A 23,123-nucleotide genomic window follows, 5' to 3' on the forward strand; every position below is an offset into this window, starting at 1 on the left:
GGGGGGGGTGAGTTTGAGGTGTGGAATGGAGTGAAGTCCAATCAGCTTCCATATGCAAATGACCTTGGAACGCTGGGCGGGACTGCACAAAGCAGCCAGTCAACCCAGCCAGTGTCTTCTGAGTGGCAGTTCTTCCGGCCTAACACTAAAGGGGCCAATTTTAGAATTTTGGTGCCCACTACTCAATTATAATAAGGGAGAGATAGGATAAATCCAGTGTAGGGGTAGTTGGCTGATAGGGCAACTGACCAACTTTCCCAGCGTCCCCGTATCTACTTTCTCCTTGTGTTGCGTTGTTGCATGTCCTTGAGAGCATCTGCTTGAGGGAGTGGCTGATGCTCAGCAGAAATTCTCACGGGTGTTACTCCTCTCTTACAGAATGTCATACCCAGGATATCCTCCCTCCGGCTACCCGGCTTTTCCTGGTTATCCTGTAAGTATTAACTGACTTCTCATTTAAGCTACTTCCTGGGTTAGGTCTCTGTGTCACACTGTAGTGTGACCATTGAGTATTACATGGTTTTCATTGTATTGCTTGTTGTTTGTATGATACTAGTTTTATTGCATTGGCTTCTGGTTCCATGATCTGCCTTGAGCCTCATTGAGAAAGGCAGGCTATAAATGCAGTAGCTACATAAGTGGTCCTCAGTGAGCGCCTGTGTGGATGATGGCTGGCCTGGTCCTCTGTGCTTCCTGATGAGTTGTGTGGGATGTGATCAAAGAGGTTTTGGACTGAAACAATGACCTGCAGTCTTCTCGTGCGATGCAGTCAAATGGAATTGTTCAAGAGGGTGCTTTGATAAATGGACTATAGCTGCAGTGTATTTCACTGTTTATTGTGTGTGTTATCTTTTGCCCTTATGCTTAAACACCAGTGAGCAGAAAATATCAATTCGTGGATGACAGTTCAGTTGTTTGAATGAAGCAGCCGTGTGCACTCTGACATTCTGTCTTTGCAGTGCATTGCATTACGGTCTAAGGACGCCGTGCGCTTGGCCCAGGATAGTCTCCTCAGATCTTGGAAGTTCAGCAGGGTCAGCCCTGGCTAGTATTTGGGTGGGACAGCCCTAAGGAGGTCCAGGGTTGCTACGCAGAGGGAGGCAAGGGCAGACCGCTCCTGGAAACCCTACAGGATGGCCATGTCCGTTGTGACCTGACAGCTAACTAACGGCAGCCTTGCTCAAGTCTTGCAAACTTTCCCCCTTTCCGTCTCGGCCAGCTCAGACCCCTCCCCCCCATTAGCTTATCCTTGAAGTTGGGATTCTTTTTGCTCCAGTGAGCATCACCTGACGCTTACCAGCACTGAACTTCCTCTGCCACCTTGTCACCCGCTCACCCAGTTTGTGGTGACCCTCTTGGAGCGCTTCACCGTTAGCCTTGGTTTTCACCACCCTGACTCATTTGGTGTCCTCTGCGAACGTGGCCACTACACGACTCACCCCTCGTTCCAGTTCATTTATGAATAAATTAAACAGTACCAGGCCCAGTACTGTTATTGGCCCTCCTACCTGGTTGTGTTCTTAGCGAAGTTGTGTGTGGATCTGTTTTTGTTGAATTGTTTATTTTATATATACTTTATTTTAAAATGCTGTTTTAGTGTTGAAATACTTTTGGTCTTTTGATGTCCGTTGCCTTGGGGACGACCCTATTTGGCACAGTATTTAAAATAAATAAATAAATAAAATATCCAGTCTCACTTTAAAATGGCATTTTACATAAATGGAAATTAACAACAACAACAACAATAATAATAGCAGCATTTCCTTACAAACGGCTGAAATGTCTTAGTGCTCTGAACAAGGCCATCAGTGTTTCCTGCCTGGCTGTGGGGACAGTTACTCCAAGGTGACCCTGTTCTGCTGTTCATCCTGAGTGCGCCTGAGGCAGTGCCCGAGGGTGTCGAATCCCTCCTCTGCCATAGTCTCTGGCTGGGTGATCTTGGACCGGTCACACACTATCAGCCTTTAACCTACCTCCCAGGGGTTTTGTGCAGATGAAATGGAGAAGCCAAGGATGTTGTAAGCTGCTTTGGATCCCAGTTTGGGAGAAAAATGGGGTATTAATGAAAAACATAAAATATTGTAATGCTGGGATTTCCCTGCCTCTGTTTCTCCTGCACCATTGTCAGACTCCTGGTCAGGAGACTCCCAACAACACTCTCTTTGGTAGTGATTTGTTTACTGAGATATCAGCCTGATCCAGGTTAGAACAGTAACGTGTCAGAACTGAGGTTCTGGCGGGAAAATCCAAAGATATAGACATAGGTTTCAGTGGAGGAGGGGAATCATTGAAAATCTCCCTCCTCTCCTCCACCCATGGGAGTGCTACCCCACCAGCAGGATGGCCATGACGCCAGCGGAATAGTAGGTTTGGATCCTGTTTTTTAAAATTTATTTACCTTCGATTTGTATCCCGCCTTGGGAGTAATCTGGAGTAATGCTCTGTAGGATTACACTGTAAATATCTCTGCTTCCAACTGACTTTGCTCTTTGCATCAATGCAGTTTTTTGTACTTTTCATCAAGTGGTACGGAACAGCTGCCAGATGGTGTGTCTTGTGTAGCCCGCAGGAATTTTTTATGTCACGTGTGCACTCTCTATTCGAAGTGCTCCTCCAACTGAATACTGAATTTGCTTATATCAAACCTTATTCTGCGTTTATGGCATGAACTGTTTGGATCAGATTTGCAACCAGTAACCCAAACATACTAGTTACAGGACTTGGATTTTATTTATTTAACCTTTACCCAACTTCGGGAAAGGAAATGAGATTTTCAATGTTTTCTTTCAGTGCATTTGCTTAGTTGAAGGTCTTCATTGCCAAAACTTGTTATTGTTTTATTAAATGAACAAAGTTTGAGTCCAGTCAGGCACCTTTAAGACCAACAAAGTTGTATTCACGGTATAAACTTTCGTGTGCAAGGCACACTTCCTCAGATACAGTGGAACAGAACTCCCTCAACCATTACTTACAAGGAGTGGAGGTTGTTGTCACGAAGGACCATTTAAGGTCAAGATTAAATGAACAAAGTTTGAGTCCAGTCAGGCACCTTTAAGACCAACAAAGTTGTATTCACGGTATAAACTTTCGTGTGCAAGGCACACTTCCTCAGATACAGTGGAACAGAACTCCCTCAACCATTACTTACAAGGAGTGGAGGTTGTTGTCACGAAGGACCATTTAAGGTCAAGATTCATAAGTACTGGGTGATTATAGCTGAGATGGGATGTCAGAAAGATCTGTGAATCCTATCTCAGATATAACCACCCAGTACTTATGCATCTTGACTCTAAATGGCTCTTCCTGGCCCCACTGCTGGACCTCCTGATGGCCCCTGGTGTTTTTGGCCACTGTGTGACCCAGAGTGTTGGACGGGATGGGCCATTGGCCTGATCCAACATTGGCACCTCTCTTATGTTCTTAAAGCCCACCCCACCCCCATCATAAGTAATGGTTCAGGGGGTTTGGTTCCACTGTACCTGAGGAAGTGTGCTTTGCCCATGAAAGCTTATGCTGTGAATAAAACTTTGTTGGCCTTAAAGGTGCCTCCACTGGACTCAGACTTTGCTCTGCTATCCCACCTGAATCTTTTATTAAACGATTAAAGATGCATGCAAGGGAGTTTATGGGGTGTGGGAGTTTAACCTGAGATCTCTTTTGCTAACTCTGTATCTACTGCTGTGTTTAGCCTACAGGGCAAGAATCCGGTTTCCCACCTGCCGGGCAGTATCCTTACCCCACCGTACCTGGAGGTTTCCCGCCTATGGGAGGTGGTGGATACCCTGCTGCTCCACCAGCAGGTGGATTCCCAGGGGCCGCTGGTTATCCTGCACCTGGTGGATATCCACCCGCACCCGGTGGCTACCCTGGAGCTCCTCAGCCTGGTGGGATGCCAACTTACCCTGCAGGTACTGTGCAAAACAATGTGTTGCTCTGTTGTGATTGAGCATATATATCTGGTGGTAAAAAAGAAGGAAATGTGGCCGTGCTGTTAATGTCGTTAGATTTAGGGACTGCAGCTGCTCTCCAGATGACCAAGGTCCGTTCCCCTGGAGTGGGGCTGGGCTCTAGCATTATACCCTGTTGAGGTCACTTTCCTCCCAAGGCTCTTCACCTCAAATATCCAGCAGTCTCCCAACCTGGAGCAGGCAACTCGAAGGGGGACCTGGCCTCTGGAGTTGGGCCATCTGTTGTGATCCCAGGAGATCTCCAGGCCCCTAGAAGGAGAGGAGGAGGCAGGGAAAAGGCTGTGGGGGCTTCCGGCAAAAGGAAAGAGGAAACCGTGGGGGAGGGGGGGAGGTCCTTGCGGGTCCCCGCTTGTATGTCATATTCCAGATTCTCTTAGGTGATTATTCTTCTGTCCCAGGCTGATGCATTGCATGTTTTTGGGTCACTGCATTTGATACCAAGGAAGGACCAAGGAAGTTCGTAGCCACACGTGTATGTTAAATTTCAGCAGGGCAGACTTTAATAAACCCAGAGGCATGATGAGAACCATTCCATGGGCCAGACTGCTGGAAGGGAAAGGAGCGAGTGAAGGGCGGGCTCCCCTAAAACAAGAGCTCTTGCAAGCTCAAGCCCTCGCTGTTCCAACAGGAAGGAGACAGGGTAGTGGATCCCAGAAGCCAGTGTGGATGGACAGACGACTGCGTGATGTGCTAAGGGAGAAAAAGGAAATGTTCAAGAAATGGAGGCAAGGACATACCTCCAAAGAAGAGGATCTGTGGGTTGCTAGGCACTGTAGGCCAGCCATCAGAGAGGCCAAAGCTCACAGTGAGCTACAGCTGGCCAGGGAGGCTCACTACAAGAAAATCTTTAGATATGTGAGGAGCGAACGCAAGATAAAAGAGGTGAGGGGCCCACCGTTGGGTGGAAATGGAGAAACTCCGACTGAGGACATAGAGAAAGCAAAAAGGCTTAATGCCTATTTTGCCTCTGTTTTCCCCCCCTGAAGAACAGGCTCATCTAGAGATAGCAGTAGGTCCAGGCTGCTGGTTGACATGGACAGAGAGGTAGTTGGGAAGCACCTGGCTGCAGTGAAGAAGTACAAATCCCTCAGGCTAGATGGTACACGCCCAAGAGTGCTCAAAGAACTTTCTAGAAACCTTGCAGAGCCTTTGTCCATCATCTTGCTGTGGGTATAGTGTACCTAGATTTCAGTAAAGCATTTGACAAAGTCTCTCATGATATCCTTGAGGATAAGCTGGTTAATGTGGGCTGGACGATGCAACCGTTGGATGGATTCATGGTTGGTTGAAAAATCGTACCCAACGAGTGTTCGTAAATGGCTCTGCATCTACGTGGAGGGAAGTCTCGAGTGGAGTGCCACAGGGCTCGGTCCTGGGCCCGGTATTGTTCAGTGTTTTTATAAATGACCTGGAGGAAGACATAGAGGGGATGCTTATCAAATTTGCAGATGACACGAAGCTGGGTGGGATGGCTAATTCTGAAGAAGACAGAGTCAGGATTCAAAATGATCTAGATAGGCTGGAGCAGTGGGCTGAGACAAATAAAATGAATTTCAATAGAGAGAAGTGCAAAGTCCTACACATAGGTACAAAAAAATCACAGGCACAGATATAGAATGGGAGGGACTTGGCTTGACAGCAGCACATGTGAAAAGGATCTAGGTGTTCTGGTTGATCACAAGCTAAACATGAGCCTGCAGTGCGATGTGACTGCGAAGAAAGCTAATGCAATCTTAGGATGCAGTAACAGAAGCACTGCGTCCAGATCAAGGGAGGTGGTAGTCCCGCTCTATTCTGCTATGGTCAGGCCTCACCTGGAGTCCTGTGTCCAGTTTTGGGCACCACGTTTTAGGAAGGATGTTGACAAGCTTGAGCGTGTCCAGAAGAGGGCAACCAGGATGGTAAGAGGGTTGGAATCCAAGTCTTACGAGGAAAGGCTAAGAGAGTTGGATCTGTTTAGCCTGGGAAAGAGAAGGCTTAGAGGGAACATGATTGCAGTCTTCAAGTATCTGAAGGGCTGTCATGTAGAAGATGGAGCGGATCTATTCTCTCTTGTTCCGGATTGTAAGACTAGGTCTAATGGGTGGAAATTACAAGGGAGTCGTTACCGGCTAAATATCAAGAGGAACTTCCTAACTGTCAGAGTGGTTGAGCAGTGGAACAGTCTGCCTCGGGAGGTGGTGGGTGCTCCTTCACTGGACGTTTTCAAGTGGAGGCTGGGCGACCCTCTTTTGGGTATGTTGTAGGTATGTAAGGCTCTCGTTCAGCTCTGCTCCTGCAGAGTGCAGGGGGTTGGACTAGATGACCTGCAAGGTCCCTTCCAACTCTCACATTCTATGATCTTCCAGACCTGTTGAAGGATGGGAGACGTCCCACAAGACTGGAGGAGGGCAGATATTTTCCCAATTTTCAAAAAAAGGGGAGGAGGGATGACCCAGGAAACTACAGGCCAGTCAGTCTGACCTCTGTCCCAGGGAAGAGACTGGAGCAGATTTTAAAGGTATCGATCTGCAAGCATCTAAAGGACAACTTGGTGATCCGGGGAAGTCAGCACAGATTTGTCCTCAACAGGTCCTGTCAGACCAACCTCGTTTCCTTCTTTGATCGAGTGACGAGCTTACTGGATGCTGTTGATGTTGTTGACCTGGATTTCAGCAAAGCTTTTGACAGGGTTCCCCATGATGTTCTGATGGGTAAACTAGAGGACTGTGGACTGGACTCTAGGGTAGTTAGGTGGATAGGGAACTGGTTGGAGAACTGCACTCAGAGAATACTTGCCAGTGGCATTTCATCTGAATAGAGGGAGGTACCCAGTAGGGTGCCACAGGGCTCTGTTCCTTGGCCCAGTACTTTTCAATATTTTTATAAATGATCTGGATGAGGGTATGAAACGGCTACTCATTAAATCCGCAAATTACACCAAATTGGGAGAAGCAGCAAACACGGCAGAAGATAGAATTAATTGAGGTCTGAACACACTGGAAAAGTGGGCAGATGTGATGCCATTTAACAAGGATAAGTGCCGAGTTCTACATCTGGGTAACAAAAATGAGGAACGTGCCTACTGGATGGGTATCTGAGTAGCAGTGTGTGTGAACAAGGTCTTGGGGTGAGGGTGGAACAAAAGTTAAAGATGAGCAGCCAGTGTGATGCGGCAGCTAAAAAAGCTAATGTGATCTTGGGGTGCATCAACAGAGGCATAACATCCAAATCACAAGATGTCATAGTTCCGCTGTACAGTGCAGTATTGGGTGCAGTTCTGGAGGCCTCCCTTCAAAAAGGAGGTGGGCAGAATGGGTGCAGAGGAGGATGATTTGGGGGGCCTGGAGACCAAGCAGCCCTACGAGGAAAGGCTTAGGGACGTGGGAATGTTCAGTCTGGAGAAGAGGAGGTCAAGGGGGGACATGATTGCTCTCTTGAAGCATTTGAAGGGCTGTCACTTGGAGGAGGAGGGCAGGGAGCTGTTCCTTTTGGCAGCAGAGGATGAGGGACTCGCAAGAATGGGTTTAAATTAAGGGTGGGAAGGTACCGGCTGGATATTAGGGAAAATCTTTTTTACAGTCAGAGTTGTGGAACAGTGAAATCAGCTGCCTCGGGAGGTGGTGAGCTCCCCCTCCCTGGCAGTCTTGAAACAGCGTCTGGACAAACACTGGTCAGGGATGCTCGAGGCTGGTCCTGTGCTGAGCTGGGGGTACCAGCTCTGTGATTCCATGGTTCTATGATACAAATGCCTAGTAGAATTTGATGTCAAATTTCAGCCTTGATTTCTAAGCCGGCAGACTTTAACGTGCCCATGGGGCCTGTTTTTGTGATCGTATGGAATGATAGGGTGGAATAAAGTCATGTGTATTTCCTAATTTAATGTTTAAATTAATGTTAATTCATGTTCAGTTTATTTACTGCCGCAAAGCAGTCTGTTGCAACATGTTGGAAACAACTAGTGGTTCCCTCGGGAAAGAATGGGAGTTGGCCGGTATCTCTAAACTAAATCATAGCTGTTGAAGTCTTAGAAACTCCACTGAATAAATTTATTGAAATCGTCAGTTTTTTTGTGATGATATGGAATGATAGGGAGATTGGTGGAGTAAGATCACATGTGTTTCTTAATTAGTTAATTTAAAACATCTGTGTGCCACCCTTCCCCTCTAGTAGGGCCCCAAGGCAGCGAACATCAAGGCACTTTGAACATTAGAACAGTGTTTTAAAATATATATGTAAATATTTAACAATGCAATACAAAGATATAAAAACAAATGCAACCAGGGAGGAGGGCCGATAAAATGCAACAAAAAGTCTCCACCTACTGGCAGGGGACAGTGATGGGAGGAGAGAGGGCCCGCGTGTCCCTGGGGAGACGGTTCCATCGTTTAGGTGCCACAACCAAGAAGGTCCTTTCTGGGCTTGCCACCCGTTTAGCTTCTAATGGCCGGGGCACCTGAAGGAAGACTTGCTGGCTGCTGAGGGTGAGAATCGGGGCTGGTGTGCGTGGAAGCAGCAGCAGAGATGTTGGGGGAATGGGATCAGTTCTTGCCCATGCAAAGATTTCTGTATCTCGTGATTAAGCTTTATGGGTTTGGGCTCTCCCTGCAGTCCTGCCGTTTTAACTTAAACCTGTGAGGCAGACCTGGACTTTGAATGAATGTAGCTGCATATGGACGAAACCTTTTAGATGAGTAAAGTGAACTTTAGATGATTAAAGTGTTGCACGAGGGCACTGTAAACCAGGAAGGGAAGAGAGCCGGCGTGGTGGAGCAGGTTAGATCGGGGGGGCCCAGTTTCAGGTCCCCCACTCGTGCATGCCATGGAAGGTTATTGTGACGACAAAAGGGAAGACAGGAGAGTGACGGAAGCGGCTCTGGGTACCCCACTGGGGAGGAAGGCCAGGTAGAAACGAAGTAAATAAATAAGGTAATTCAAAGTGTAACACAATGAGTTTTTACAGTTTGTGTTTCTTTTGGCTACGGTGGCATCATATATATCTTCTTTTTGTCCCAGGTTCTGGGTTTGGGGCGCCCTCTAATGGTTCCAGCTTTGGCTACCCACAGCCCCTATCACAAACTTATGGAGGAGGTGGACCAGCGCAAATACCAGGTACGCGCAGATATTCTCGTCCATTATGGCAATTCTTCCAGGGGTGGAGTGTCAGGTCTCGGATGCAGTCACTCTCACCACACTCTTCTATCAGCAAGATTTGTTTATTGAGAAGTGGAGAGATTCCAAGTATGGACAGATTCTGTGTCAGAACTGACACCCGGGTGCCAGGACCGACCCTAGACTACATACGAGACATCCCCCCGAGCCACAATACCCGATCCGTATTCTCACCCAGCCCGCCAAAGAGCCAAAGTTTCCGTAAAGGCCACCACCCCCGCACCTGCCACTAACCCTAACCCAAGGTCAGGGTGGGCGCTGAGATCATACCTTCCCCAGGGCCTCATAAGCTGACACTCTAGCCAGAAAGATAAACAGCATGTAGACAAACACAGAGGACCAAGTTCCTCTTAGAAAGCAGTTAACCCCTGAGGCCACAGAGTCCAAGTGCAAGGTAGACCACACCAAGTGACAAGTGAGGCTTGAGCTTGAGATGGAGCACATCTGGTAAAACATAAGCCTGGAGTTCTCCAAGAATTACAACTGATCAGCAGATGACAGTGATTGCTCCCTCTGGAGGAAATGGCAGCATGGGAGGGATGCAGGCATCTTGAAGAAAAATATGCACCCCGTGAAAGAAACGTAACAACCAAACAGAAAAGCCCAGCGGGCTGCTTTGCCACCCAGGTCATTATGTGTAGATGTTTCCACTGAGCATGGCCAGGGATCAAACCAGAGGCCTTCGAAACGCAAATCAGAGGCCTTTCCACTGACCGTAGCTAAAGAAGAGATTGGATTTATACCCCACCCTTCACTACCCAAAGGTGTCTCAGAGCGGCTGACAAACTCCTTTCCCTTCCCCTCCCCACAACAGACACTCTGTGAGGTAGGCGGGGCTGAGAGAGCTCTCTTGAGAGCTGCCCTTGAAAGAACAGCTCTGAGAGAACTTGTGGTTACCCAAGGTCACCCAGCGGGCTGCAAGTGGAGGAGTGGGGAATCAAACCCGGTTCTCCCAGATTAGAGTCCGTGCACTTAACCACTACACCAAACTGGCTCCAGTCACAATCAGGCGGGCCGGGGGGGGTGGAGTGAGAGATGCGAGTGGTCCGGGCTCAGATATAATCAAACCTCACAAAATAAGGAAAGGCAACAGTCTGAAACCCCAAGAAGAAATGGTTCCGTGTAAAATGGGATTACAGCTGGCAAAATTTCACCATCCTTCTTAACAGCCACTTAGCAGAATGCGGTATTTATAGAGAATTAAATTATAGGTTGGATCCAAAAGTGGCTTCTTCCCTTACGAGAAACCGGAGAGTGAGTTTTGTTGTTGACTCTCCGCTCCCACTGCAGAGAGAGACTCCTTTTGAGTACCCTCCTGAAAGCTTCCTACTTCCCCACCCAACCCCCCCTTCTCCTCCTTTGGCCTCTTGTCCCTCCCTCCGCCACTGCTGTCGGAGGGCTGCCTGCTGGGGGGGGGCTGCGGGGGGGGGGGGCCTCTCACGGGTGGAGGTCCAGGGGTGAGTGGCAGAACTGGGCTAGTTGTTCAGAGGAGGCGAGACCGAAGGCCCTGGCTTCCTGCTTCCCCTGGCAACGCCCTGCTCGCGCAACTAACCGAATGCTGCAGCCACGCTGGGGATCCCCCCCCCCACAGGGACCCCTTGCCCCGCAGCAGGCTCCAGCCTCCCCCGTGGTCACCGCAACCAGCCTCCCAAAGAAGTAGAGGGAGGGAGGGGGGTGCCCGGGCGATCGCTTCCTTGCCACCCTCCCTGCCTCCCGCTCCCACGACCTCTGCTGCGCCGCATGCATGGAGCCCGGGGAGGAAAAAAGGGGAGGGTGGGGTTTTTTTGGTTCTTCCCCCCCCCGGTGGTCAGCTTACCCCAGGCCCTCCCTCCCTGTGGGCTGCGTGAGGGTTGCCCCTGAAAAGTACTGGGTTCGCCACATGGAGGACTCAGACGACGACATGCTTTAGCACACGTTTATTGTACTTAACACAGAAAAAGACTACTCTACCGGCCCGACAGGACCAACTATATACATATCCACCCAGCAACCCCCCATTCCCATTGGAGGGTTTGAATGTCCCGCCAAAGTGGCTATTGGTTGGGGCTGGGGGATCCAGGATCCGCAGTTTCCATTGTTCTCGGATCCAAGCTCTGGCCTGTTCCGCAGACCCCTTGTGGCGGCCCGCATACATAACAGCCCCCTCCCTGGAGCCATGTTGGCCCTCCGCACCCCTCCCCCCTGGCCCGGCTGGCCCTCTCCCCCTGGCCTCCCAGAGGCAAAGGGGGGTGGGGGTGGGCGACCGCCTCCCTGCTGCACTCCCGGCTTCCCACCCCCGAAGGACTCCTCCGCACTGCCGCATGCAGCACCCACGGCTCGACCAGCAAGTTTCCAGGCCTCAGAGCCACAGTTAAGTGCAGAGTCCTCCAAGCCATTCCACGAGCCCTGGAAGGAGGGTGGCTGGGCAGCCTGGCCAAAGCCCTTTTCTCCCTCCGGACCCCACTCCCCTGCCCCCGCCCTGATCCTGGGCTCAGGTTTTGTGCCGCTGCAGGAAGGAGGGCGGCTGGGAGGGGGCACAGGCCACCGCCGGGTAGAATCCTCCCCCCACCATCACTCTCTAGAGATGCTCCTGCTAAAGGCAGTTTTGCTTTTTCTTCTCGGGTCTCTATTTAAAGGAGCCCTGTCCTTTTCTGCCTCACCCCTGCATTGCTGTTTCTGTGCCAAAATAGAAATCCATGTCCCGGGGTAAGCACAGCTTACTGGGAACACTGCTGGAGAAAACTTCATTGCTTCTCTATTTAGCTTGTAAACGACAGTGTGAAAACATGGATAGAAAGAAAACAGCTTCCATTCACCAGGCAAGCACCAGTGCTGGTTTAACACTGTGCCTTAGTTAACATTAGCTAAGAGGGGAACTGACATGGGTAAGGAGGGAAGGGAATTGAAGAGAGCTTGTGAAGTCATGGCGTGCCCCTGGGCACCGAACTGTGTGCTTCGAAGGCTGCTAGTGTCAAGCCTGCATTGCGACTTATTCTTAGAAGAATGTCAGTGGTCCATCTCAACCAAGAAAGATCCCCAGAATGGATACAGAGGCCACGTGTGTGCCTCCTGTGGTTCCCAGGATTCATAAGTAGTTTGGTGTCGTGTTTAGGAAGAGCCACTTTGGTGTAGTGGTTAGGAGCGCAGACTCTAATCTGGGAGAACCGGGTTTGATTCCCGACGCCTCCACATGCAGCTGCTGGTGTGACCTTGGGTCAGTCACAAGTTCTCTCAGAGCTGTTCTCTCAAGGGCAGTCCTCGAGAGAGCTCTCTCAGCCCCATCTACCTCACAGGGTGTCTGTTGTGGGGAGGGGGAAGGAAAGGAGATTGTAAACCATTCTGGGACTCCTTCGGCTAGTGAAGGGCAGGATATAAATCCAATCTCCTCCTCCTCCTCCTCCTCAAATCGTTGAGTTGGAAGGGACCTCCAGGGTCATCTAGTACAGCCCCCTAACCCTAACCCCACCCGCTGTGACTGCTGTTCCACGTCCAGAAGATGCCAATCCCCCCCCCCCCAAATCCACTGTCCTGGAGAAGAATTCCTTCCTGACCCCAAAGTGGTGATCAGCATTTCCTGGGCGTATAAAGAAAGGGCTACAAGAACTAAGCCCTGAGGCAACCCTTCCTGCCCTCCCTCTCATGATCTGCCTAAATTCACAGAATCTGCATTGCTGACAGATGGCCATCTAGCCTCTGTTTGAAAACCTCCAAAGAGGAAGCCTGTTCCACGGATTAACCGCTCTGTCAGGACGTTCTTCCTAATGTTTAGCCGAAAACTCTTCTGATTTAATTTCAACCCACTGGTTCTGGTCCGACCTTCTGGGCCACACCTCTGTACCATCCTCTGCATGACAGAAAACAACTCTGTACCATCCTCTGCATGACAGCCGTCCAAGTCCTTGAAGATGGTGATCATATCACCTCTCCGTCATCTCCTCTCCAGGCTAAACACACCCAGCTCCTTCGACCTTTCCTCGTAGGACTTTGTCTCCATAGGACTTGGTCTTCTTCTTCCTCATCCTCTTCTTCCTGGTCCTAGGTGGGGGCGGCCTTTTCCCTGAAGGTCCCTAGCTTAGAGATGCTCTTTGATCCAGCCCTCTGATTTTTAAAACATCACAGTAGTTAACACAAAGTCACAGTAGCCAAGTGGGGTTTCTGGATTCGGAGGCAAAAGGCCTCTGGTTGCCAGAGACTGGGATGCACCCATCAAGCAAGGGGTGTGGTCTGTGGGCCCTGCCTGTTGGCTTTTGTGACTGGCCACTGTTGGAAACAGGACGTGGGGCTCGGTGGGCCACCACATGTCTATGCTTATGTTCTTATGTCCCTTCACAAGTGTTGCATGCTTTGAACACCACTGTAGGGAGTTACTCAGGAGGGAAATTTGTAGTTGTAGTTCAAGAATTATCTTGAATTGATGGCAGACCCTATAAAAAGAGCTATTGAACGTATTGCCCTAATATGTTTTCAAAGGCTTTCACGGAAAGACGGAGTCCTCTCTGTGTCAAGGTGAGAAGAAGAAGAAATGGTAGGCAGGTAATTTATATCTACTCAGGAAGGTGGGGGTAGGGCTGAGTTTCCCAGGCTGTGACATGCTAATGGAGGAGTTTTCCTGAGGAGGTTCTTCTGCATGTGGATTGGCTGTTGAAATTCTAATCTTATCTGTAGTGCATGTTTTTCAGGACTGGAAACCATGCCCAATTTATTGTTAAACTCTCTTCTTTCCTGTTGAAATTGTGTTTATGTTTATGAACTTCAATGGCTTCCCTGTGTAATCTGACATGGTAACTGGATGTGTTGTCCAGCATTTCAGTGTCTTGAAATAAGATACTGTGTCCTGTTTGAATTAGGCTATGCTCTACATCTTACAATAGCACTACAGATAAGATTAGAATTTCAACAGCCAGCCCATATGCAAAAGAACCTCCTCAGGAAAGCTCCTCCATTAGCATGTTCACAGCCTGGGGAACTCCTACAAGAGAATGACTCAGCCCTACCCCACCTTCCTGAGTAGATTACCTGCCTACCATTTTTTCTTCTTCTCACCTTGACACAGAGAGTACTCCGTCTTTCTGTGTTATACCTCTGAGGATGCCAGTCAAGGCTGCTGGCGAAACGTCAAGTACTACAATGCCAAGACCACGGCCGTACAGCCAAGAAAATCTACAGCAACTAATATTGCCCTAATGTTATCTTCTTTTCTTTAGCTGGGTATCCTGGTGGTCAAACACATACTCCAGTACCTCCTCAGGTATGTTATTTATACTACTATTTAAATATATTGTTGTTTTTATTGGGAAAGAATGTGAACTGTTTTGATGAACAGAAAAGTAAACAGGGCTGCTTCTACACCAGGGTGGCTTCCCAATGAAATTGCCCTTGCACCGGAGATTCCAGACGGCCGAAGCGAATCCAGTTTCTGCCATGGTTTTCCGTGTGCACCTGATGTGCATTCAAGCCCCTCCCCCCCCCAATGTTCTCACGTGACCTTCAGGATCACCCCGTTTTAATGTTTGCTTTGAGGAGCATGGAGGGCACAGGGCTGTACCTTTTTTAAAAAGCTTCGCATGTTTGCTGATAATTCCAACAATCCCCTCTCCCCTCCCTAAAAGGCAGGTTGAGCTGTGGGTGAGTCTCGTCTGTTTAAAAACAAAACAAAACAACAAGCTGGATAGGAATAACACAGCAATACACAAGAGGATCCCATTTCCTCTTTCTAAAAGGCAGCTGATTGTCTTCTGTAATGCCAATTGTTGCCAGGGGCTGGTCCCTTGCAGTCCAATTGTTATGGAAGGGAAGAAGGTGCCTAACTGTGCTGGGAGAGCACCCTGGTAACAATCCACCACCACTCAAGAAATTGCAGGTGCAATATGGAGAGAGGTGTTTGTCACGCGGGATCCTTGGGCGTTTGCCCATTGTATTAAAGTGTTTTAAAATGTTTTATTGTGTTTTTATCGCACTGTGTGCCATATTGTGTATTATGGTGCTGTAATGCACCTCATACTGTAAGCCGCCCTGAGCCTGCGCGCGGGGAGGGCGGGGTATAAAGAAAATTAATTAATTAAATAAATAAATAAATCTAGACTGACCCTCCGAGAGCATATCCTTCTAGCACAGTACTAGAAACCCTTGAAAATACTTTCTGACAAACTATGCAGCACCTGTAGCATGTAGGGAAGAGAATAAGAGAAACATCTCAGGAAAATAAATTGTACTAAACGAAACCAAAAATATGTCTTTATAAAAAGGCGTCAGGTCCTGGAGTGACCACTCTGTACACAATAGTCCTTGATCAGGTTTATTGGTAAGATATGGCTTCTGGTGAGGTGAACACCTTTGCCAGAACTAACGATCAATAGCCCAGGGACCGATAGCGGGGAACGGGTTCCACCCATCAGGCCTACGTCACAGTCTTTCAGGCTACTACAGGTCATGAGAGAATATACGATCCAACTAACTGCTTCTCAAGACTCCTGTCTCCCAATAAAAACCCCAACAAACTGATTAAAATATTTTAATTACTTTGGGAACCTATAGGACCTGCTTGTACCTTCTTTGGGAGGCTTTCTCTACACTTCGGGGACTCTGGCCATAAATTGTTCCAGCAGGTGCACTGGAACTATAATATGTTTTGACAGAGTATCTGGCATAGGGTGCTTTGAGTCATGTTTATTTGGAGAAAAATAGGACGATTTCAAACAAATAAAATGAATACATTGAATGAGTGCGTGGTGGGGAATGTGTGGTGAAGGCTCAGCCTGGCTGCCAGGAGGACTGACTCCCAAGATCTGTGTTATCATTAAACAAACATTTTGTGTAGTAATGCAGAAATTTCTTATTCTTAGCCTGCAGCAGTGGTTCAAAATCTTCAAGGCACAATTCGACCAGCTGCCAATTTTGATGCAGGGAGAGATGCTGAAGTTCTGCGCAAAGCTATGAAGGGTTTCGGTAAGAGTCTTCCTGTTATGTGACTTACATTTATTCATGCTTGAATTTCCTGAAGCCCAAGACTGTTCTCTACCTCTTCTTATATCTCATTGGGTATCTTTAATTTTACTAGATTAGGCATGTTGGCATATCCTCCTTTAAGAGTATATCGTCTGATTAAATTCTGCAGTGCAGTTCCAGGGGCGTGTTTGCAACTTCTGCACTGCCGCTAGGGTTCAAGCATTCAGATAGTGTATTTTTTTGTGGAATACTGGGTGACAGAGAAGTTAGAGACGGATGCAACTGTAAAGGAGGTTGGGGATTAGTAAATGCGGGAGAAGGCCATTTGATGCACTCCACGGCACCCAACCAAGGTAGAAACCCATTTTGTGCATTCTCCAGATGTTACTCCCATGTTTGACATCTTTTGCCACAGCCCAAAGTGTTGAAAACGTTTTTATATATATATTTGGAAAACCCAAAATATCCAACAGTATTTTAAAAAAAAAATGTTTAGAAAAACAGTGAGGGTACAGAAAAGAAAAGGGGAAATGGGGGTGGGGATACAACATCATTACATTTGTCAAAGACAGTCATGTACAGAGAATAATTTCCCTTTCATTCCCTTCATCTTTTGACTGACCAGCCTGCCGACATAGGAGTTCGTGGGGTAGTCATGAAGTGGCTTACCTCATTTCTCCAAGGTCGGGGACACCTGGCCCCACAAAATCTGGCCAAGGAGCTGGAAGCCATGGTGGGAGGGCTGAAAAAGAGCTGTCTGAGACTGAATCCAACTAAGACGGCGGTTCTGTAGCTGGGTGGGACTCAGCGTTGGGACACCAAGATCTTGGGGCGCGGGTGGACTGAAAGTTAAATATGAGCAGCCAGTGTGATGCGGCGACAAAAAAGGCTAATGCAGTCTTGGGGTGCATCAACAGAGGCGTGACATCCAAATCACAAGATGTCATAGTTCCACTGTACAGTGCAGTATTGGGTGCAGTTCTGGAGGCCTCCCTTCAAAAAGGAGGGGGACAGAATGGAGCGGGGGTGCAGAGGAGAGCGACGAGGATGATGGGGGGCCTGGAGACCAAGAAGCCCTGCGAGGGAAGGCTGAGGGACTTCTTGGGAATGTTCAGTCTGGAGAAGGAGGGGCATGACTGCTCTCTTGAAGTATTTGTAGGGCTGCCACTTAGAGGAGGGAAGGGAGCTGTTCCTGTTGGCAGCAGAGGAGAGGACTTGCCAAAATGGGTTTAAATTAAGGGCGGGAAGGTACTGGCTGGATATTAAGAAAAAGCTTTTACAGTAAGAGTTGTGGAACAGTGGAATCAGCTGCCTAGGGAGGTGGTGAGGTGGCAGTCTTTAAGCAGCATCTGGACAAACGCTTGTCAGGGATACTGTAGGCTGACCCTGCACTGAGCAGGGGGTTGAACTAGATGGCCTGTATGGACCCTTCCGTCTCTGTGATTCTATGATTCTAGCTTCCCACTCTCGACAGTGTGCCGTTAACACTGGCACAGACTGTCAGGAGTTTGGGTGTGGTCCTGGATGCCTCCTTATCAGTGGAGGCCCATATCACAAAAGTTGCCAAGCTGGCGTTCTTCCAATTGTGCCAGGTGAGGCAACTGGCCCCCTTCCTGCCTCTCCCCAACCTGTCCACAGTAATCCATGCAACAGTGACCTCCAGATTGGCCTGCTGTAACTTGCTCTGTGCTGGCCTACCCTTGAGCCTGATCGGGAAACTCCAACTGGTCCAGAATGCGGTGACGCAGGTGCTGACTAGAGCATCACAGACAGCGCACATTCAACCTGTGTTATGTCAGCTGCGCTGGCCTCTGGAGGAGTACCGAGTTAGGTTCGAGGTCTTGGTATTGACCTTTAAGACCTTGAGCGGTCAGGGACCCACGTATCTTTGGGACCATCTCCTCAGCTGTTGTCAGCGAGCTGCCATCTCTCGGGGACGTGTCCCTCTTCCCTCCCTCCCCGTGTAATTCTCTTCTGGTATGCAACTGTAACTGCCAAGCTTCTCCTACAGGTGGATGACGGAGTGTTATGTCTTCTTGCTCTGCTTAATTAGATTCCCGTGTGAACTGACCTTGTGTTTATGATATGAGCCGTTGGAGTTCTCAGGCTGCATCGCGCCTTTTCTAATCAACTCCCCTGCGAGGGAATTGAGCCCATTGGGTTAACCAAGTTTGAAGTTCCTATATTATACTGCCCCTGTGTATTGTATTCATTCTGGACAATTTCTGTATGTTCATGACTAACCATGCTTTGGAAATAAATCTTACTTCTTTGGAACGTGGGTTTGTTCTCCTGCTTGGGATCTGACATTTTGTCCAGAATCAATAAAGTGCAAGCTGATCGGCATAGGGCCAAGGAATGGGATGTCAAACCTGGTGACTCGGTTTCTGTTTCCACAAAAAACGTTAAACTATTACGTCCCAGTAAGAAACTGGGTTGGAAATACATTGGTCCCTTCAAGGTTCGCAAGGTCATAAATGATGTAGCTGTTGATGTAATCTTGCCTAAAACCTTACAGTCTTTGCATTCTGTATTTCATGTCAGTTTGTTGAAAAAAGATACTGGTCAGTGTCAGTGGAGAGACAGTACGTGGTAAACTGTGGTATCTTGTGGAATGGGTTGATTTCGGTCCCCAGCACCGCGAATGGGTGGAAGAAGGGGATATTCGGGCCCCTTATCATGTTCGGGCGTTTCACAAGAAGTTCCCGGGCAAACCTGGAGGTCTCCCGGGCAAACCGGGAGATCTCCCGCCCAGGCCGGGAGACGGTGGGTAAGTGGTATTTTCAGGTGGGCAGTATGTCAGCGAGCTGCCATCTCTCGGGGACGTGTCCCTCTTCCCTCCCTCCCCGTGTTATTCTCTTCTGGTATGCAACTGTAACTGCCAAGCTTCTCCTACAGGTGGATGACGGAGTGTTATGTCTTCTTGCTCTGCTTAATTAGATTCCCGTGTGAACTGACCTTGTGTTTATGATATGAGCCGTTGGAGTTCTCAGGCTGCATCGCGCCTTTTCTAATCAACTCCCCTGCGAGGGAATTGAGCCCATTGGGTTACCCAGTTTGAAGTTCCTATATTATACTGCCCCTGTGTATTGTATTCATTCTGTACAATTTCTGTATGTTCATGACTAACCATGCTTTGGAAATAATTCTTACTTCTTTGGAACGTGGGTTTGTTCTCCTGCTTGGGATCTGACAGCTGTGTCCCCTGAAGAGCATTATGCTCTGCTGAGAACAATCTACTGGTGATCCCCAGCCCAAAAGAAGTCTGGGTGTCCTCGATCAGAGACAGGGCCTTTCCTGCCCTGGCTCCCATGCGGTGGAACTCTCTGCCAAAAACATCCGTACCCCTGTGGGACCTGATGCAGTTCCGCAGGGCTTGCAAGGCAGAGAGGTTCCACAAGGCTTTTGGTTGAGGACCGCGATGGATACCATCTTACTGGCACTCCCTCTTTTTCCCCCTCTCCCCCCCATCTTTCTGTGGGGTCAATGACATAATTGGAATTCGTAGTGTTCATGCAAGCTGAGAATGTTTTTATCTATGCATTTTTATTATTTATTAATGTTTTATTATTATGTTGTTCACAGCCCTGAGCCATGTGTATTCAGGCTATAAATTTAAATTATAAATAAATAAGTTTCAAATTTAATTAATCTATTTTGACTACACTGGTTTCATCATTACTACATATTCAACATAACATATTTTTGCCACTTCCACGTATCCTTTAGAACCTTTAGTAGATAAGAAGTAGTATATCATGATTTATTTATTTATTTATTTTTGGGATTTCTATCCCGCCCTACCCAGTGGCTCAGGGCAGCTAACAACAATATAAAACCTAAAAACAATGATGTAAAGGAAAGTCTATTATATATCTCATATAGAGAACCCATTTATATTTGGGAACAAATTTTAATTCTATGTCTGTTTCATCACCATACGTTCATATATGATATTTTCTCTCTTTAAGTTTGTCTCCTGCTAGAATAATACACATAATAAACACTCCATGGATATGCCAATAAAGGTTGTCTGTCTGTCTAAACTCCATCTTTCCTCACATTTTGTAATAGACCTATTCATTGAATAGGTTGTTAATTTTGCCATTACTGCATATTCAGCAAGTTTATTTTCTCATTCTTCTAAATGTGGGCAGACATCTAGTTCCCATTTTGCTGCATGAATAGTTCTAGCTGCTGTCACCATGTATCTGAATACCTCTTCTAAAATTTTTGGAACAGACCACCTAATAACCTGCTCTTGGCTTCTACTGGGAATTTAAACTTTAATATATTCTGCATTTTTCAGTGTATTTCTTTCCAATATCTTTTTGCTTTTTTACAGGTCCACCACGTATGGAAAAAGCTCTGTCTCGGTCTTGACATTTAGCATTTTCCTTTGTAGTTTTTATGTGCTTTCTCAATATCCTTTGGCGTTATCTGGAAAACATGTTGTACCAATTTTCTCTTACTATAAATTTGATATCTTTTCCCCATAGTCATTTCCATCATTGCATAGATATCTGTTCTTTAAGGTTTTGCTTCCACTCTTTCACATCTTCTGTTTCTAACTGGAGTAAAATATTATATATCCATTGTAGTAAATGCTCTTTTTGTTTTATAATCAGCTGCACAAATTCAGTCGCATCTCTTAGAACTCCGCCTTCAGTACTCATGATCTCCTTTAATCATGAGACTAACTGATAATGTATCAGCCATTGAATCTTTAATATTTTGCCAAGACCTGATTTTCCCCTGTTTGTCATCATGCCATGTTAAAAATAATAGTTATTTCTCATATTCTTATCATAATGAGCTTCTATTGGGGACATAAGCAAAGAGTTTGAGGGGCTCAGTAAATTCCAGCATGTGTAAACCATATTCTCAAAAGTCCATCTCTGATTATACATGACTTCTTTTTTGTGTTATGGTCTTTTTAGTCGATTTCTTAATCCATAAGTAATTGTGTAGGCCTTCATCAAGATATGCTGATTCTAATTTTACTATTCTTTGTTTTGGATTTTTAATCCAATCCACAATCCAGACCAGACCTGCTGCTTGGTAATATAATTTTATATTGGGACTGCTAAACCTCCTCTCTTTTTCTCATTTTTTAATATTTTGAAGCTTATTCTTGGTTTCTTTGCCATTCCATATAAATTCTTTGTCACGTTTTCAATATTATTTCTTCCATGTATATGGGTAACATTTTTTTTTTGGGGGGGGGAGTTTATTTTTGGCAGCACATTCATTTTAATTGTAGAGATTCTACCCAGCCATGAGATTTTGAGTTTTTTCCATCTTAATAAAACTGTTTGAATCAATTTCCAATTTTTCTGATAGTTATTTTTTAAAAAGATTACAGTTTTGCCCAGTACCATTTATTCTCAAATATCTAATAGGATCGGTGCCTGTTAAGCACTTTGCGCTCTTTATAATCTCTTGTTGTAGTGTTAAAAAGTTCATTATTATTTTGGGGCTTCCCCCCCCCCCCCCGTTAATTTTCTAGCCTGATAGGGATCCAAATTCTTCAACATGTTCAATTACATATTGCAACAGTTTCTGGGAATTCCGGACTGTTAGAACCACGTTGTCTGCATAACTTTTCATTTTGAACTATGCATCATCCACTTTTCTCCTTTAATTCTGCCATCTTGTCTAATCTTCATAGCTAAAATCTCTAATATGCAACAGTGTTGACTTCACAGTTTGAATTGTCAATCCGGGGACATGAGGCATTGATAAACCCGGAAATCTGCAGGAGGGGGTCGACTAAAGGGATGAGCATAAAACGGGCTAGTATGGAAATCCACTGTGAAGGAGATTCAGAGCACAGACTTTTTTACTTCCTAGGGACGGATGAACAGGCAATCATTGACGTGGTGTCCAACCGCTCGAATAGCCAGAGACAACAGATAAAGGCTGCTTTCAAGACCATGTATGGCAAGGTACGACTGAATTCTCCGAAAGGAAGGTGGAGGGCTTGTGAGTTTAACTAGTTGAACAAACTGACATAATTGTCCAGTCTTTCTTTTCCTTCCAAGTTCATTTGTTGTGTTAACAGCTCTAGAGAAGGTTGAGGTGCTGAAATGACATTTGCTACAAGGTTCCGGACTGACAGTGCTGTGCTTCAGGGCCCAGTTGCAGCTCGACCTCTGCCCCTGTTTGCAGGCGGGACATGACATGTGATGGATGCCGATAGGATCCTGGGATCCGCGAAGGCCACCACTTGTGCATCACTTGCCCAGTGTGGTGTAGTGGTTAAGAGCGGTGGACTCTCATCTGGAGAACCAGGAGGTTTGATGGCCCACGCCTCCTCCCCCCACGTGAAGCCTGCTAGGTGACCTTGGGCCAGTCACAGTTTGCTCAGAATTCTTTCAGCCCCACCTGCCTCACAAGGCGCCTCTTGTGGGGAGAGGAAGGGATGTTTAAACATAAATTAGAACAGGAACTAATGAATTAATTATAGATGAGGGAGTTAAAACCTCCTTTAAATTGATTTCAGCAATCTTATCTCGTTAAACCGATTAAGCCTTACCAGATTAAGTGATATATAAAATAATGGGGAGGAAAAGGTTGTGGGCTCTCTAAGCAAAGTAAGATGGAGGGGTTTTTTTTACCATAGAAACTTGCCTCTTTCACAAATAGAGATATGACCCCCCCAGCCCTTTAAATATTTCTTCAGGACCCCCCCCCCCCCATTCTCCATCCCACATAGCCATTTTAGATGAACTTCTTGGGGGGGGGGGAGAATCAAAGAACAGAAAAAAACAACAAATAGGTTTGGAATGTTGGCAACTCAGACACTCCTTAGCTCTGATACTGTGTGGGAAATCGTTGAAAAATTAGATATATTGACAAAATATATAGAAGATTTTTTCATAAAGGGGGAATAAAGGTAAAAAAGGAAGCAAGAGTGAAGGCAGTAGTACTATCTGTGTTGCCAATGAGAATGCAAACGTTTTGTAAACAGATGAGATAAGGGCAAGGAAGGGAAGGGGGGGTATCCATTATAGGAACGCGAAGAAAAGGTAACTGTATGCAGTGGCATTACTCTTGGACTTCAAGGAACTTTCTATA

General features: G+C 46.9%; 1 protein-coding gene across 6 annotated transcripts in view; it reads left to right on the forward strand.

Annotated features, from left to right (window-relative positions):
* The window catches only part of ANXA7 (annexin A7), a 50,458-nt gene that overhangs the window by 11,523 nt on the left and 15,812 nt on the right, over positions 1-23,123 (forward strand). For all 6 annotated transcript variants that reach the window (XM_015417380.1, XM_015417377.1, XM_015417379.1 and 3 more), the window contains 6 exons: positions 379-433; positions 3,689-3,908; positions 8,964-9,059; positions 14,303-14,346; positions 15,941-16,043; positions 21,897-21,991. In XM_015417380.1, the coding sequence (XP_015272866.1) occupies positions 380-433; positions 3,689-3,908; positions 8,964-9,059; positions 14,303-14,346; positions 15,941-16,043; positions 21,897-21,991 (612 nt within the window). In that variant the 5' untranslated portion in view covers position 379. The remainder of the gene's footprint in view (positions 1-378; positions 434-3,688; positions 3,909-8,963; positions 9,060-14,302; positions 14,347-15,940; positions 16,044-21,896; positions 21,992-23,123) is intronic.

Source organism: Gekko japonicus, unplaced genomic scaffold (assembly GCF_001447785.1).
Source record: "Gekko japonicus isolate JY-2015 unplaced genomic scaffold, Gekko_japonicus_V1.1 scaffold2339, whole genome shotgun sequence".
Taxonomy (NCBI): Eukaryota; Metazoa; Chordata; class Lepidosauria; order Squamata; family Gekkonidae; genus Gekko; species Gekko japonicus.